The sequence below is a fragment of the Primulina eburnea genome, chromosome 1, assembly GCF_022965805.1.
Source record: "Primulina eburnea isolate SZY01 chromosome 1, ASM2296580v1, whole genome shotgun sequence".
NCBI lineage: Eukaryota > Viridiplantae > Streptophyta > Magnoliopsida > Lamiales > Gesneriaceae > Primulina > Primulina eburnea.
This window is the reverse complement of record NC_133101.1, coordinates 57,804,516-57,821,340: the sequence shown is the minus strand read 5'-3', so window position 1 is coordinate 57,821,340 and position 16,825 is coordinate 57,804,516. Positions and strand designations below refer to the sequence as shown.

Here is a 16,825-nt window from a genome sequence, read left to right as displayed (position 1 = left end):
ATTTGGGTCACCCATGAAAAAGTATTACTTTTTATGCTAAGAGTATTACTTCTTGTTGTGAATATGGGTAGAATTGACCCGTCTCACGGATTATGACCCGTGAGACCGTCTCACATGAGACTCACTCGTTAAAAAAAGAAAAGAAAAGAAGAGATAATGGAACTAATAAATAAATATATCCCAGAAGCAAATAGAATTTGTTTTTTTTAATTCTTATTATATATAATTTAAAAAAACTTATTTACTGCTTAAAAAATAATTTATGACCAGTCTCACTCCAGATACAGAGCGACGGAGAAGCCAAGATCGGAAAATTAATTGGTTTTCCAAAACGGAATTTTTCTTAAAAGTTTATATCATTTTGTATTTCAGACAAATATTTAAAATCCCTAAAACATGCATGGGTTATTCTAACACTAAATTTTTTAGATTTAAAATTTTTTAAAAATAATAAAAAAAATTTGAGTGGCAATAAAAATTCTTATAAATTATGTTGTTGAACTTACTAAATTCAATGTATCTCGTACAACAACACATTTGTCTTCTTTCTTTTACCTAGACTTGGTACTTAGGCCGTTAATTAATGACTTGTATATGTTTGTAGCCTCACAGTTGAGCTAAGAGTTGATCTATGTATATTTTGCCCTAATATTAGGGATGATAATTTCTTCCCAACTCGTTGAAGGATCCGATACTCGACTCGAATAAAAGAGGGTATGAAAGGATTTTTACACCCGATTAAATAATTGGATAATCGGGTATGAGGATTTTCGGGTTCGGGTATGGAGGTGGATTTGATATAATCCGACCCACACCCGACCCGAATATCCGTTTAAATTAATATATATATATATATATATGTATATATATATATATATATATGTATATATATAGTAATTATATTTATTTATATTAAATATTCATCTTCTCAAATCCAAGTAAATCGGTACTTTTTCTTTTCTCTTCCCTTTCACTTTCACTTTTACGTTTCAAGGTTTTGTCACTCTTTTATTTTTCATTCAATTTCTCATCTTCTCCACTGGTAAGTTTATTCCATGTTTGACTTCAAAAATTGAAAAATATTTTATTTCTTGATTATAGTTCATTGTATTTCTTTTTTGTTTGATAATATTTTCCAATTCAATTAGGGTTTTTTTAACCAATTAATTTTGAGAGTTTAGAATGTATGTGACTTTGTTTTTTATTGATTTGGTTTTGGTTTTTTTTTTTTAACTTGGGCTATTTTTAATATTTTGTTATTTTTTCTATAAAGTTTATTTTGCAAATTTTTATCATTAATAATTTTTCTTATTGTTAATTTAAATATTTTTTTACTTATTCATAAGTTCATTGAAATAATTTAAATTAGAAAAAATTCAATTGTATATGATAATAGGGTATTTGGGTAGGGTATGAGTATCCGATAATCCGATGGATATAGGGATGATGATGAAATTCAATACCCGATGGATATGGGGATGAGTTTAATAAATGAGTGGCAAAAACTTGTGTGAGGCGGTCTCACGGGTCGAAATTTGTGAGACGGATCTCTTATTTGGGTCATCCATGAAAATGTATTATTTTTTATGCTAAGAGTATTACTTTTTATTGTGAATATGGATAAGGTTGACCCGTCTCACATATTACTATCCATGAGACGGTTTCACATGAGACCTACTCTAAATGGGTATGGAGATGAATGTATGAAATCCGACCCATGCCCTACCCATTGTCATCCCTACCTAATACTACTGATTATGGACTAGGGATCATACATGGAAATGGTTCACGTAGTAGTGGGTTCATTATCGGTTCATGAATCCCTTAAATTTGTTTATGCTCGATCGTCCACAATTAACGGTTCGAACAGATGTATTTCACCTATTTAATTATGTCTTGAAACTCTTGTTTTCATTTTTTTCTAGCTTATGTGCAGATTTATCATCGTAAATATTTTCTATATGATGGATATGTCATAATTAGTAGGTCTCTTGTGAGATGATCTTATGAATCTTTATTCATGAGACGGATAAAAAAATGCTTATGTTTACAATAATAAGTAATATTTTTGGCATAAAATATAATATATTTTCATGGGTGACCCAAATAGAAGATTCCTCTCACAAAACTTACTCGTGAAACTGTCTCACAATTTTTTTTTTTTAATGTTAATATGAATACAAGATTTTATTTAGATCGCATGGTATCCAGTCTCAACTTATGAATAATGAGAAATTGTTATAAAGTAATAAATTAGACATCTATTTTGGTAGTGAGAAATACCAGTTTAGGTATACACTAATACCGATTCCGAACAATTTCTCAAACATTCTGACTTATTTGTATGCCAATAACTGCGAACTAATCTCCAAAATTAGATTTCTTACTTAGACCAATACGTCGATGAATATTTGATTTTGTAAGATTTGGTAAATCCTTGATAATATGAATTAGGATTATGTAAGTGTAGGGCGAAGTATTTTTCGTTTTACCAAAAATTATAGTTATGATAACAGTACAACTCAAAATTTTTAAATCGTAGTTTCGACCGCTCTCCTAACAAATATAATTATTGTATCCCAGAAAATTAATATTTAAATATAATAAGTAAGATATTATATAATTCAAATATTTGAATTATACAGCAAATTTTTAAATGCACCAGCAAGTCGACCATCACGACACCAACATTCGAAAATTACGAAGAGAGAGGACACAATCTCTCTTCTCTACTTAGTAAAGTTAGATAACAAAATAGGGGAAATTGTCAAAAACTCCCTATTTCCATTCTCAACCTCCTCTTTACTCCCTACCCCATTAAAACTTTGTTTCAACTCCCCATATTCCTCAAATTTCCAAGTTTGCCCTTATATATTTATTTTAAATAATTGATTTCTTTTTTGTAGTAAAAGGCCCATCATGCTTCCGTAAAATAAATTGAATCTTTTACCTTTTTGACTAGAGTACCACCGGGTTATATCCACTGTTTTTTACGAACTGCTCCTCACAGTCCAACCACACGATCGCAACCGATGGTTACTAAGCAGATTCCTTCAGCAATACTTAGCACAGCTCTAATTCGTTTCCTACCTTAGAGCGTACAGCAAAAGATCAATTTTTGAAAATAATACATGATAGGGGCTAAGAGCAAAGATCTCTTTTATTCAAACACAAACATTTATTTATTACATAGTAACCTCCTGTAGAGGAGGAGAAACTTGTTTAGCTACTTATCGTAGCTGAACTCTTAACACACATAAAACTTGAAAGAAAATATTACAACCTTGTATGAAAGAAATGGAGAAAATATTTGATGATCTTCACTTCTTTCTTCCTGCCTTATTTATAGAAGGCTCCTTCGGATTTGAACTTCGGATTTCAAATCTTCATAAGCCTTTACAGCTTGCATTGGGGACCATTTGGTGGTTGAGGGGTCCCTGTCTAGATTATTAATCTTGACATCAACTTCTCATCCTCTTTTATCTATTTTAGATACCACTGACGATGAGTTTCCAGGATATCGGCAGTAATCTCATCTTTTTTATACTCTTTGAAATGATTTACTAACCATTTCAGTGCTTCTGCCTCTTTCCTCTTGTATGTTATTCTTCTTTTCAAAACTTTCAAATATACACGATACATTTTTAAGTTTTGATTCTGGTGTGTTAGCTGGTTTCCTTTCTGTCCTTATTTATGGATGAATTTTCGGGACCAGTTAATTTACTTTTATTCATTGGATTCCTTTTAGATTGGTATCCAATGCTTGCTGAGTCATCCACCATTTGTTATTGGTGGTCTATTTGTCCTTTACCACTAATTAGTGGTTGTCTTGATTCTACCACTCACATAGTAGTGGTCCTGCTTTTTGTAATGGAGGGTCACATGTCCTTTTTAATTTTGTCGAGGAATCTTCGGTTTTTTGTATCCTCGAGGAAAATGTGCATGTGGTCCTTCCCCACTTGTCCTTGCTTCGGTAAAATGTTTCCGATCAGATCTTGGTTTGAAACCTTTACCGAACTCTGGTTCTTTCTGTATTTGGCATTCAGAGCAGATGTTCTCCGACCATCTTCCTATGTGTGCCATATTACAGAACTTTCGGCGAGTCTCTTTGCTTGCCGGTAGCTTGCTGTTCCACAAGAGATTTCTTTTCTTTTCAAATAAATCTTCTGCGAAACTTGTTGTTTTTCTTGTCATGGTATTCAACAGGAATGATCCGTTCACTGAATGATTGTAGAATTTGAACGGAAACTTGACTTTGTCCATCTCAGTAAGACAGACCCATAAACCCCAAGCTCTTCTGGTAGAAATGTCATCTTCAGTGATTGAAGCAACCAGGGGTGTTTCTTCTGTTGGAGGATCCTTGATAAATTTTTGGACATTTGTATCCGGCCTCCTTAGCTTGATGAAATGAAAGGCTTCGTGAGAACCTTTCCCTGCTGGTTCTGGTGCTGCACTAAAAAAGTATAGCTCCAAAACATCTCCTCTGGACAAATAATCATTGTTTGCCCAAGTCTCGTGAACAGCTTCCTGGATCCACTTTGGTAAACCTGAGATTTCCGGAAAGCTGGGTGATGTAGTATAAACTGAGGCAAGAGCCCCAAATTCATACCAAGCTTTAACCTCCTTAGGATATGAATTAGGTTTCATCCATACCCTTGGATATTTTCCTGAAACATCAACCCTATTTGTAGCTGGGTTAATGCCAATTCGTGTTTTTAATTTCTCCCAATTCTGCTGATAAACCTGAAATGGAGAAATTACACCTTCATTAGTACCAACCTTAGCTTTGCCTTTGTCAATACGAGGCCTAAGGTTGATCTCTCCCTCTTCAATCCCCGAGGTGAAGGGTTGACTTGAGGACTCAAGATAAGGATCAGGAGTCTCAATTTTTGTTTCAGCCGACTCATCTCGTGATGATCCCGACTTAACACTTGTGCAAGGGGTATTTGAATCCCCCGCTACAGGTATAGAGTCCTGTACTCGAAAACTCTCCATTTGAGAAACCAGTGGTCTCTCAATGCCCTGGAGGATAGGCCTTTGCGTTACAGACCATAACTGAGTATATGCCTGTAAACATCCTGTAATTCGATCAGAGACAATTCTCTTATCAGCTTGTTGTAGCCTTCCCGCAACTTCTGCGTTAACAGCTAACTTGTTGAACTCGGTTTGAAGCATTTCAAGGTGTTCCCTCAAATGCCTCTGCATCTTGATAATAGCATCAATGTCAATGCTGTCCATCTCTCGTTAAAAAATCTGCAAGAATATTTTCATGAGATTTTATTATCATAATATCAAAAATATAATTTTGACATAAAGCTTGCCATCGTAATAATCTAGCCTTCTCCGGTTTAGACTCAATTCTATTCCTCAAAAAGGCTTTAACTTGAGTGTTATCAACTTTCAAAGTGAATTTCTTTGCAAGTAAAAATAACGGCCATTTTTCAAAAGCCCTTTTTACTGCATAAAATTCCTTTTCGTTGATATGCCATCTTATGGCTTCTGCGTCTGAGAATAACCCACTACAATATCTGCATGGTTGTTCTCCATCTGGTGTGAGCTTTGTTAATAATGCAGCCCACCAATGATCACTGGCATCGGTATATAATACCAGATCATCCTCGTCTTGAGGAATAGCCATCTTTGGAAGATTTTTGCAAACCTTCTTTAAATGGATAAGTCCTTTTGTGTGTTCGTCTGTCCATATAAATCTAGCATCCTTTTTTAATAATGGACTGAACACCTTCCTGTGTTTTGCTAGGTTTTTAATAAATATCCCTGCAAAATTAACAACCCCTAAAAAACTTTGAAGTTGCTTCTTGTCTTTGAGATTTTCTGGAAAATTCTGCACTTTTTCTACTATGTGCTCTTGCAGAATTATTCCTGACTCATCGATTTCAATTCCGAGGAATTCAATCTTTCTTGTAGCAATGACTGCTTTCTTTTCAGATAAAACCAGTCCTTCTTTCTTGCAAACATTAGAAAAAATCTCCAAATGTTTAACATGTTCATTCATATCTTTGGATGCTATTAAAACATCGTCGATGTAAACAAACATAAACTTGAAATAATCTTTGAAAAGATTATCCATCTTTCTTTGAAATATTTGGGGTGAGTTAGCCAATCCCATTGGTAATACTTCCCAAATATAATGTCCTTGAGGTGTGGAGAAAGCTGTGAATTTCTTGCTTTCTTCCTGCATCCGAATCTGATAGAATCCAGACTTGCAATCAAATTTAGAGAATATCTTGGCATTGCGAATGCAACTAATCAAGTGTTCTCTACTAGGTATAAAATACCCATCAAACTCCAGAATCTTATTAATTTCTTGATAATTAATAACCAATCTGGGTTTTCCTCGTTTAATTTCACCATGGTTTCTTACCAGAAATCCTGGACTGCTATATGGTGACATACCTGCTTTGATTAATCCAAGGTCCAAATGTTCCTTGATTATAATCTGCATATCCCTCTGATCAATGATGTTCATTGGGATGGGTTTACAACGGACAAATTCATACTCTTTGCCTTCCTTGATCTTAAGGCAAGCCCTGAGTTGATTTCTGTCCCACCATGCCAAAGGATCTTCGTTATAATTTTCTTTGATCCTCTTCTTGACATCTTCCAGTGATACCTTAGATTCAAACTCTATTCCATTTGTATGTAGAGTTATCTTAAGGCATTCTATATCTTCATGATTTCAGTCATCTTGATCCCTTTGCATAAGATTAAGATTATTCTGGAAAAATCTCTTCCAGCAATCTTGGGTAACTCTTCTTCCAAATTATTTGGAAAAACTCCTCGTTTTGCTGTACATATTCCAGCACCTGAATCAATATATGCAGCAAAGTATTCTGCCTTATATTGTTCATACAACATTCCTACTGGAATGTATATGGAGAATGGACTTGTGGTCATTGGATTTTCCACATTTTATCTTCTGCCATAAACTCCATTCCATACTCTAGACGTTTCCAAGGTTTATGTTCCTCGAGAAACTCTAGCCCAAGAATCAGTCGTTCTGATTCTTTTCCTGGAATTCCTTGAATATGAACCTCCAATTCTCCGATATTAATCAGTCCTTGATAAGTTCTATCATCGGTTGTTCCAAATAGTATATTGAATTACAAGGAAATTGATTCCTTTGTTTTGTAATGTCAAATACTATTTCTACTTCCTTCCAGCCTTCTGGGCATCTGAGCTTTCTTATTGTAGAAAAACTTTTCAACTCCTGTTGGATTTCTATGACAGGCTTTTTATCCCATCTGTAACTTGTAATTCTATCTCCTTGAAAAGATAGTCTTCTTGGTTCCAGTCTAAGACTTTGATTTCTCTGTAGAATCGGTTTGTCTTGGATCTGGATATCTGTTTCCTGTATTAAAGGAAACTCAATTCTTTCTGGATAAATTGCCTGCGCAACTTTTCCAAATATCTCAGGGATTTCAATAAACTCGTTTCTAATAAACAATTCAGAATGATGTGTATTAGATAGAGCATATGAAATCTGATAGGTAATAGAATATGGTCTATTGCCTTCTTTCATCAACCTTTTTTCCTTGAAGTTCTGATGTAATGTCAAGGCTTGGCTGAAATCTCGATCTGCCAGGTTGTAGGCTATCCTTGGATAGATTACTCCTACAATTTTTCCTGCACAGAGGTTTCCTGAGATTGTTCCCAGTACTGAATCTTGTAGATTCCCCATTCTTTTATCGCATATGGCGATATAAATTGGTGAATCTATCCCTTCTTTGAAAGTAGCCTTTATCATAATCTGGATTGCTCCTATATGAATCCAGGACATAGTCCTTGCTACTTCTATCTTGAGTTTTTGTAATTCCTCCTTTATTTCTTCGGAAGGAATTAACTGCATCTCCATTCTATTTCCTGTAAGTTCCATTGGGATTGCCATTTCCCTTCTAGAAACTTTATAGATTAGATGATGCTTTCTGCTTCTTAGGCCAAGACTTCCTAAGAACTTTTCTACCTGTCCTGCAGAAAAACCTTTATATCTCTGTAGACTTGGATTTTCTCTCATGATTCTTTGAACCATGTTATGAGATATTGTTGTCTGGCTAAAAAACCCAGACAAATCTTCATGTGTTTCGTGTCGAAACACCTCGTCTTCAGTCAGATTCCGATTCTGTTCCATCAGATTCTTCCTGACTTAAGACTTTCTCTTCTTCATATATACTCTCATCTGAGGCAATGTCCTCAAATCGGTATACTTGAATGAGATCTTGGTAATAAACTGCATCTTCTATATCCGGAGTAGGATCGAAGCGTTTAATACCTCTTTTCTCATTTTCTGGACAGTTGGTTGAGATATGACCTCTTGCTCCACATGTCCAGCAATTACAATCTTTGAAACTTTCATTAGCTCGAGTATGAGCTCTTCTGAAAGTTTTCTTTGTAGGTGTTCTTCCTGTGCTTCGAGATGAACTCGATGCCTGGGATGATATCTTACTTCTCGATGGTCCGCTTCTTTGTCCAGATTTATAAGATCTGGCTTTCTGTCTAGACCATACGGTTCTTGGTTTCCAAGAACTTCTTCCACTTCGTGCATAAGGATGAGTCCTAAAACTTTTCCTTTTATGCTTCTGTGGTTTACTTCCAATAATCGTTGGAATATCATTTTCCTTACAACACAAAGGAGTTCTTTTGTTGATACCCCTTAGTCGTTTGTAATTCTTTTGTAATGCTGCCATGTGACACCATTCTGCTAATTTCCCTTTAAGGAAAGAGGCTCTTCTTGCCAATGTATCTGGATTACCAGGTACGTATTCCCTTATGAGCAATTCTCTCCAAGGGCTTGGCATTTTTGCGAAGAAAAGCTGCATAGCTATATCTTCTTCGACTCCCGAATTCCATCTATATTTGGTGAATAACATAATGTATTCATCTACCAAACATATATCATGTAATTCAAGACTATACAGAGAGCTTGAGTATATTTTTTCTTCTTCTCTGTATCTTGACTATTGAAATAGTCTACCCCTATAAAGTGTGCTTTGAATAGGGTAGCCATCTTTCCAGCGATCTCACTAAGAGATTCCCCAACTAGGACTGACTCTTTCATGTCTGATGAAGTCATGTCCCAAGCAATTTTTACTGATCCCATAAGACTCATTTCCAAAAGTTTAATGAATCCTTCTTTGTTGAGATCAAGTGTTCCTGCTGCGATTCTCATAGCAGATGTCCAATCGTCTATGAGATCTTCTCTGTTTTTGAAGTCCAATACATCAAGGTTAAGCATAACCCCGTAAGGATGTATAGGATCTAAAACAGTTTTCCCATAGGGTGTTTGGTACAGAGGAATTTGGGTTCTCCTTGCCCTTGTTCCCGCTGGGTGTGATCCTCCACCAGTATGGAAATCAGTCTGAGATTCTCTCATATTTACATTATGAGATCCCATACTTTCCCTTGGTGGTTCCTGAGAAGATGACCAGGTTATTGGAGGTGGTGTTTCACCTACTGCTGTATTCATCTTTAGATCTACAACTTTGAGATTTGCGAAAGATTCCGCAAGCTCTTGTAGATCCTCCAAACCAATCCTTTCTAAAGTTGTCATCAGATCAATTTCTTTTCTGAGACAGACTTGATTAGATTGATCATCTTTTCTTCTTCAGTTAAAGGTTTTGACACCACTCTGGCCTTCCCTTGTTGATGTAACAAAGGTTCGGTACCAAAGGATGGTGGTAACCAGCCTCCTGAAATTCTTCTACTAGAACTTGGTTGTTGTTCTAGTTTCTGTATTCTTGTTTGAATATCCTTTAAGATCTCAAGAATTTCTTCTTGTTTCTCTAGGACCTTTTCAATCCTTTGAGGTACATAATATAGCATATTGCCATAATTTTGTACCGTTTTCTGTATTTCTCTAAGATCCAGAGAGAGCTTAGAGGAGTTTGGTACTATCTCCAGAAATTTATTATTCTGAATCATAAATTTTTACCTGAGGGTGCTGTTGCTTCCCTTCGTAGATCTTCTGTCTATACAGATCCATTGTTCTCTGAAGAATTTCTTCTGAGTAGATTTTGAAGTATGTTTTTACGGTTCTTTAAACCTTGTAAACGCATACCTTTCGTTCTAAGTTCAGTGAAGCATGTACTTCGCTGTAATTCTTGTTCTAATTGAATTATTTCTAGGGAAATAAGTTCAATTTCGAACTGGATGGTAGTCCCTGGCATATTTAACAGATCATTGAAGATCTGGTCTTTTCGGCCTGTAAGAGTCTACCTTTTGTGTATGCAAGGTTTTGCAAACACTGCTGTCTTTCATCAGGAGATAAATTTCCTTTGTTCTCATGTTTCTGATATCTAACAATAGTTAGATAAACTTGTGTATATTCCAAAATATTGGAATAGTTCTTGTAAATTATTCTCCTCGAACTAAAGTTCGGATTCATAATTTTTTCGAAATTCTCCTTCTCATACATTTAATTACTAGTAATAATAAAATTTTCGTGTTTGAAATAAATTAACCATGCTCTGATACCATTTTTGAAGCGCGGAGGATCAATTAAAAGAAAATAAAGAATAAGGGTAGTTTTGTCAATTTTATAGGTTTAGGGAGTTAAAAGAGAGTTTTTGATGTCTAGAGAGTTAAGAACAAGTTAAGTTTGGGTTTAGGGATTTAGGAACAATTTCCCAACAAAATACCCATTTGTTTCATCAGTAATACAAAATTGTTTATCGGCAATTCCAAACATTAGAGCATCCACCTATCAATTCAAATGTCATTCCACTACAAGACCGAGAAATAAATTTAATTAAACAATTGTATATTTTATTTTCAATTTTTATACTGTAGTATATATATATATATTTTTACAATCATATTCTAGGAGGTGAGAGGATTCAAATCTACGTCAATATAAGGAGAAATATGGTGAGACTATTAGAGCTAAATCTCGGTATCATATTATAATATATTTGAGAGATGAAACTTTTGGTTCTAACTTGCATTTTTTTTTAATATCTGATTTTGTTATCGGTGGTTAATTCACGATCTTAATCCTTTGACTTGCATTTTTTGTTTCGATTTTAGTCATTTTTTACAAAGTGTCAGCGACTTTTGAGGTCACTTCGTCATTTTCCGTGTCACATTGGTTATTTTTTCGAAATTACATCAACGCTCGAATAAAAAAATAACTAAAATAGAAATAAAACTATAATTAGTAGATAAAAATATAAATTAATCGATAAAAAATAATCCGGTTATATAATTTTTTTTTTAATATTCCCTATTAAAATTTTAAGGTTTTAATTATATATTGTTCTTATCCTTTTTGCCATGACAGCAAAAGTATATAGAAAACTAGACGTTGAAAATTCATCGACCGGAAATTCCTCCACACCATTGCTAAAACACAATTATGTCTCTGAATTTCTCCAAAATATCTTCAACACGGAGAGAGAATCACACAAATCTTTCTTCCCTACGATCTCTCCAACTCCATATTGGCCGGCCTCCTCCGGCAGCTTAGCTTCTCTCTGAGATCTGCATGCATGCAAACATCCTTTCATTAATATATAATCTCCTCTCTTTCAAGTTTCAACGCATCAAAAAATACCCTTCAAACTCTTTCCCCGGCCACCTCTCCACCGCCGTATCCTCCTCTGGTTGACAATATATATATATATATATATAAACGCACACATACGTATTCAATGGGTAACTGTTGCTCCGGGAGCACCGTGGATGCTCCGCCGGAGCCCACCGCTGCTGCAACAGCCACCTCCGTTCCTGATCAAATCCCCTCCACAACTCCGCCTCGGGCTTCCCCGAACCACTCCACCAAGCCCTCTAAACCCACCCCCATCGGCCCGGTCCTCAATCGCCCCACGGAAGACGTGCGGTCCACCTACACCATCGGGAAAGAGCTCGGCCGAGGACAATTCGGGGTGACCCATCTCTGCACCCACAAGCAAACGGGAGAAAAGTTCGCATGCAAGACGATCGCGAAGAGGAAACTGGCAAACAAGGAGGATATCGAGGATGTGAGGAGGGAGGTTCAAATCATGCACCATTTGACGGGGCAACCCAATATCGTGGAGCTGAAAGGCGCGTACGAAGATAAGCATTCCGTGCATTTGGTCATGGAGCTGTGCGCCGGAGGAGAGCTCTTTGATCGCATCATTGCTAACGGGCATTTCACGGAAGCCGCCGCCGCGTCGCTGCTGAGGACTATTGTACAGACTGTGCATACCTGTCATTCAATGGGGGTTATACATAGAGATCTCAAGCCTGAGAATTTCTTGCTATTGAACAAGGATGAGGATGCGCCGCTCAAGGTTACAGATTTCGGGTTATCTGTCTTCTATAAACAGGGTTAGATTTCAACTTAATCCTGCACATTCCTTAGCATTTTCCAAGGTTTTTTTGGACTACTATTGAATAAGGTTTATCAACACATGCAATATTATTAGCATAACCAAACAATGTAATAATATACAATAATAATTCATGAACTTAATCGACTACTTAAGCTAATATTAAGCCATAAGCATGAAATCACAATATAAATACAAAAGCTAGTTCATGCTTTAATGTATAAAGGAGTCGATGCAGGATACACTCCTAAGCTTGATTTCACATGTATGATACATTCAATACGTTGTAGGAGAAGTTTGTAAAGACATAGTTGGGAGTGCATATTATATTGCCCCAGAAGTGTTGAAGAGAAGATATGGACAAGAAGTTGATATTTGGAGTGTTGGTGTTATGCTATACATCCTTCTCAGTGGAGTTCCTCCTTTCTGGGCAGGTATGTTGCATACAGTCGTCACACGGATTTGATCATCTCATTTAACTCAATGCTACGATGATCGATCACTTTGCAGAGTCGGAGAATGGAATTTTCAATGCAATTTTACGGGGACACGTTGATTTTAGTAGCGATCCCTGGCCTTCGATTTCTAATGGAGCAAAAGATCTTGTCAGAAAGATGCTGAATTCAGATCCCAAGCTAAGACTCACTGCCTTTGAAGTTCTAAGTAAGATATCTACAAATATCAGAATTAATTAACTAGATGACAAGCTGCATAACATTTATGTAAACGTAATTCTTGATCATGTGAGAAGTTAACATTCTTGCATGTTTAATGTTGTAAGACCATCCATGGATCAAGGAAGATGGTGAGGCACCCGATACTCCACTGGACAACGCCGTCCTTGATAGGCTCAAACAATTCAGGGCCATGAACAAATTCAAGAAAGTTGCACTGAGGGTACTAATGCAAATAAACAGAAGATGAATATATATTTTTAAAATTTTGAACGAATAATAATAAATTTCATCGATCTCTAGGTGATTGCAGGGTGCCTTTCAGAGGAAGAAATAATGGGATTGAAGGAAATGTTTAAAGCGATTGATGTGGATAACAGTGGGACAATAACACTCGAAGAACTAAAGCAAGGACTGGCCAAACAAGGGACAAAGCTAACAGAATATGAAGTTAAACAGCTGATGGAAGCTGTAAATTTCCCCTACAAACTACATATTTTAATTCTGTAAATTATTCTATAAATCATAGTAATATTTATTCATGTCATTTGTTCGTCAAATTTAGGCTGATGCTGATGGGAACGGGACCATAGACTATGAAGAATTCATTACAGCAACAATGCATATGAACAGAATGGACAGAGAAGAGCATCTGTACACCGCATTCCAGTATTTCGACAAGGATAGTAGCGGGTAATGAAGTATATATTTGAAAAAAAAAACAACAAAAAACATGATATTATGACACTAAAGGTGGAATTTGTTCATAATTTTGGAGTTCATGGATTGAAGTCTTTATATCTTGTTCATCTTATAATTAAGGTACATTACTATAGAAGAACTCGAACAGGCACTCAGAGAGTTTGGTATGCATGATGGAAAGGACATAAAGGAAATTATTTCTGAAGTTGATGCTGATAACGTAAGCATTGGAATCTTCCTAGTATGGTTTTTGTTATACAAAATTGACAATTAATCTAATCCTTTTGAATATATATATAGGATGGTCGAATCAACTATGATGAATTTGTTGCCATGATGAAGAAAGGCAATCCGGATGCAGCAGTGAATCCGAAGAAACGAAGAGACGGTGTCTTCCCTGAGTAATTTAGTACAAGTTTAACGTGAGGTGGAGATGATAATAATCATTTCTTAGGCTTGATTTAAATCAAAGATGATAACATAACTGCTAAAATTTGGATGGGAAATGTAATTACTTTGAGGCTAATAGAAGTCTATAAATGTGATCTGATGGATTGTCAGATTGGTTAGTTTAGTTTTCGTTTGTTAAAATTACAGTCATGTGAAAGCTATACGCTAACTTGGAAAATTTGGAGGTACTTTAAAGTTTCTTCTATTGTAGAACTTCAACGAACACAAATGATTCTGAATAATATTATTACATTTATTCAATAATGTATCAGGCTTTTTATACACAAATATTTGAATGTTTACATTGGAAATATAGCTACAATCAAATAGATACAATCGCTTGATGAAGAATGTAACCTCAAGAAACACAAGGCAGGATTCTTGGAATCACATTGTTCTGCAAATAATCTGCAACATTCATTTAAATCATCAGTTCACCTTTTTCGGGCTTCCAACTACGTAGCCTAAGCAAAGGGCGAATGACGTTGAAGGCTTGTATTCGACGACTGCCATGCTCTTATCAGAAGGCATCTTCTTCTTCCCACTCCCATTACCATTTTGCTTGAATTTAAAGCTCAACTTACTGAAATAACTTGGCTTTTTTGCTTCTGTACCTTTCTTTATTACCAAATTTCCACTCTTTTCTCTTCCAAATGATGCATACCTCAATAAAAATCCTTTCAGTTTCTGCACCTTCGTTTCCCCATTGGCTCCATTTCCACCAGCAACATTCTCTTTGGAATTCTCGAGTTTCACAGGCGTAGCTGGTTGTCCGAAAATAAATTCCCCGGGGCTCGTGGGCTCCTGTTGATTTAGCGCTTCTCTCGTTTGGTCTAGAACCCATCTTGCATAAGCAGAGCCCTTGAACTCCAATGGTCCACTATATCTATGGGTTGAGCTATCTTCCTTATTATAAAGATCTATATTGCGACTACCAAGATCACTTGGGCATTTTGATGCAAATCTGAATGGTGAGTGTGATCTTGATCGCCTGTGATGACCGTTTCTCCCCGTTTTTTCTTCCCTTACTTTCTGCAAAGCCACCATAAACGGATCAAATCCATCTTTCCAAGAATTTTTACGTACGAATGAGAATCTGCACGCCATTCTAGGAGACTTAGGCGAAGAAGCAAGGGAGGTCGGCCTTTGGCTGAAACTGTTGGAATCACTGTCATATTGAAGTCTTGGAGGAAGTTTCAGAGGCATGACTAGGCCATTCAAGAAAAGTTCATCGGCAAACGCTATAGCCGGAAACGAATCCCCACGACTTCGATTTTTCAGTTTATCTGCAAATCCAATATCCTCTTGATCACCATGTGAAGAGCCTGAACACAGCCCAATTTCCTCAAACTGCAACCGGCCACTGAATATCTTGCCAGTTTCAAACTCAAAATCATCAAAATTCGAGCCCGAATCACCCGTCTTCCTTCGGGGGCTAACCGGAGCACTAGTGCTGAATTCCAAGCTATTGCTTTTGGTGATCGGGTTTGGTGTATTAGGTGCAGTTACATAGACACTCGAGGAAGAAAACATTGGTTCCGATTCCATTTGGTGCAGAAGTGGCTTTCAAATTCTGTATCTAGTTCAATCTGTTCGGTCCTGAATTTAAGGCTGCCTGACATTTACATCAAACTAATATTCAAAGATAGAATCAAACACCGGAAGCAGAAAGATACTCCTATGTGTCCTCAACCATTCACGATCAAAAGAGATGGGTCAACCCTACTCATATTCACAATAAAAAGTAATACTCTTAGCATAAAAAATTATACTTTTTCATGGGTGACCCAAATAAGATATCCGTCTCACAAATACGACCTGTGAAACCGTCTCACATAAGTTTTTGCAGGACATCCAAGAAAATAGTGTTGTTTGAACATTGAAATTACTTTTCAACCATATTTTCCAGTTTAACGAATGATCCTATCTTGATACTATGCTTTGTACTTATCACCAACATGACAAATTTAAGAAATATTTACCCTTTTTTAATTGCTTAATTTACAAATTTGCAAGCAAAGACACTGCAAAATTCAACTTAAAGATAAGTCCTGTTTGGAGAATACATAACCTCATTCCAATTCAGCAGTCAAGTTCAAAATTAACCCCTAATTAACTTGAAGTTACCACTCTCAACATCAACTCCATCCTTTTTTTTCCTTAAGTTTATCGAGGGTGTTTGTTACGATTAAGTCCAACTCTTTAGTTCACTTTCCAAATTTAGAACTTTAAAATTACGATGTCACATGAACTATAAGTCTTCTGCTCTTTTTCCCTTTAATTTATTTATATAAATTATTAATTGTAATAATAATTTAAATAATGATAATCATGGAAAATTTGGGAACGGATGATATGTCGGTATCCTAACCTTGTACTCCTTTTATTTTCTTTGGGTTGGAAATTCCTAACCTTTTACCTCAAAAATACCAAAAATTCCTAACCTTATAATTTGGTCGAACAATGGACTTGTGGAGGCCGTAGAGCCACAAAATGCATAACCAAAGTGGGCTAAATTGGGGCCACATGTTGTGATCCATCGGCTCACTAGATTCTAGAATCTTTGTCAGAAGAATATTTTATTTTTCATTTTTTTTTTTACTTTTTAATTTGTAATGTTTCTCACGAAACTTGCGGGACGTGTCGGGCACATAATCATACCTAATGTGAAAA

General features: G+C 36.0%; 2 protein-coding genes across 2 annotated transcripts; one reads left to right on the top strand and one right to left on the bottom strand.

The window, feature by feature from the left end:
* The first annotated feature begins 11,415 nt into the window (after nucleotides 1-11,415).
* Nucleotides 11,416-14,417, top strand: LOC140833760 (calcium-dependent protein kinase 2-like). The gene is made up of 8 exons (XM_073198146.1): nucleotides 11,416-12,324; nucleotides 12,617-12,760; nucleotides 12,837-12,989; nucleotides 13,108-13,223; nucleotides 13,304-13,471; nucleotides 13,566-13,693; nucleotides 13,823-13,922; nucleotides 14,003-14,417. Exons 1-8 carry the CDS (start codon nucleotides 11,664-11,666, stop codon nucleotides 14,105-14,107), a joined length of 1,575 nt encoding a protein of 524 aa, XP_073054247.1. The 5' UTR covers nucleotides 11,416-11,663; the 3' UTR covers nucleotides 14,108-14,417.
* On the bottom strand, nucleotides 14,382-15,846 carry LOC140833787 (uncharacterized). The gene has a single exon (XM_073198197.1). It carries the CDS (start codon nucleotides 15,698-15,700, stop codon nucleotides 14,582-14,584), a length of 1,119 nt encoding a protein of 372 aa, XP_073054298.1. The 5' UTR covers nucleotides 15,701-15,846; the 3' UTR covers nucleotides 14,382-14,581.
* Between the last annotated feature and the right edge of the window lie 979 nt (nucleotides 15,847-16,825).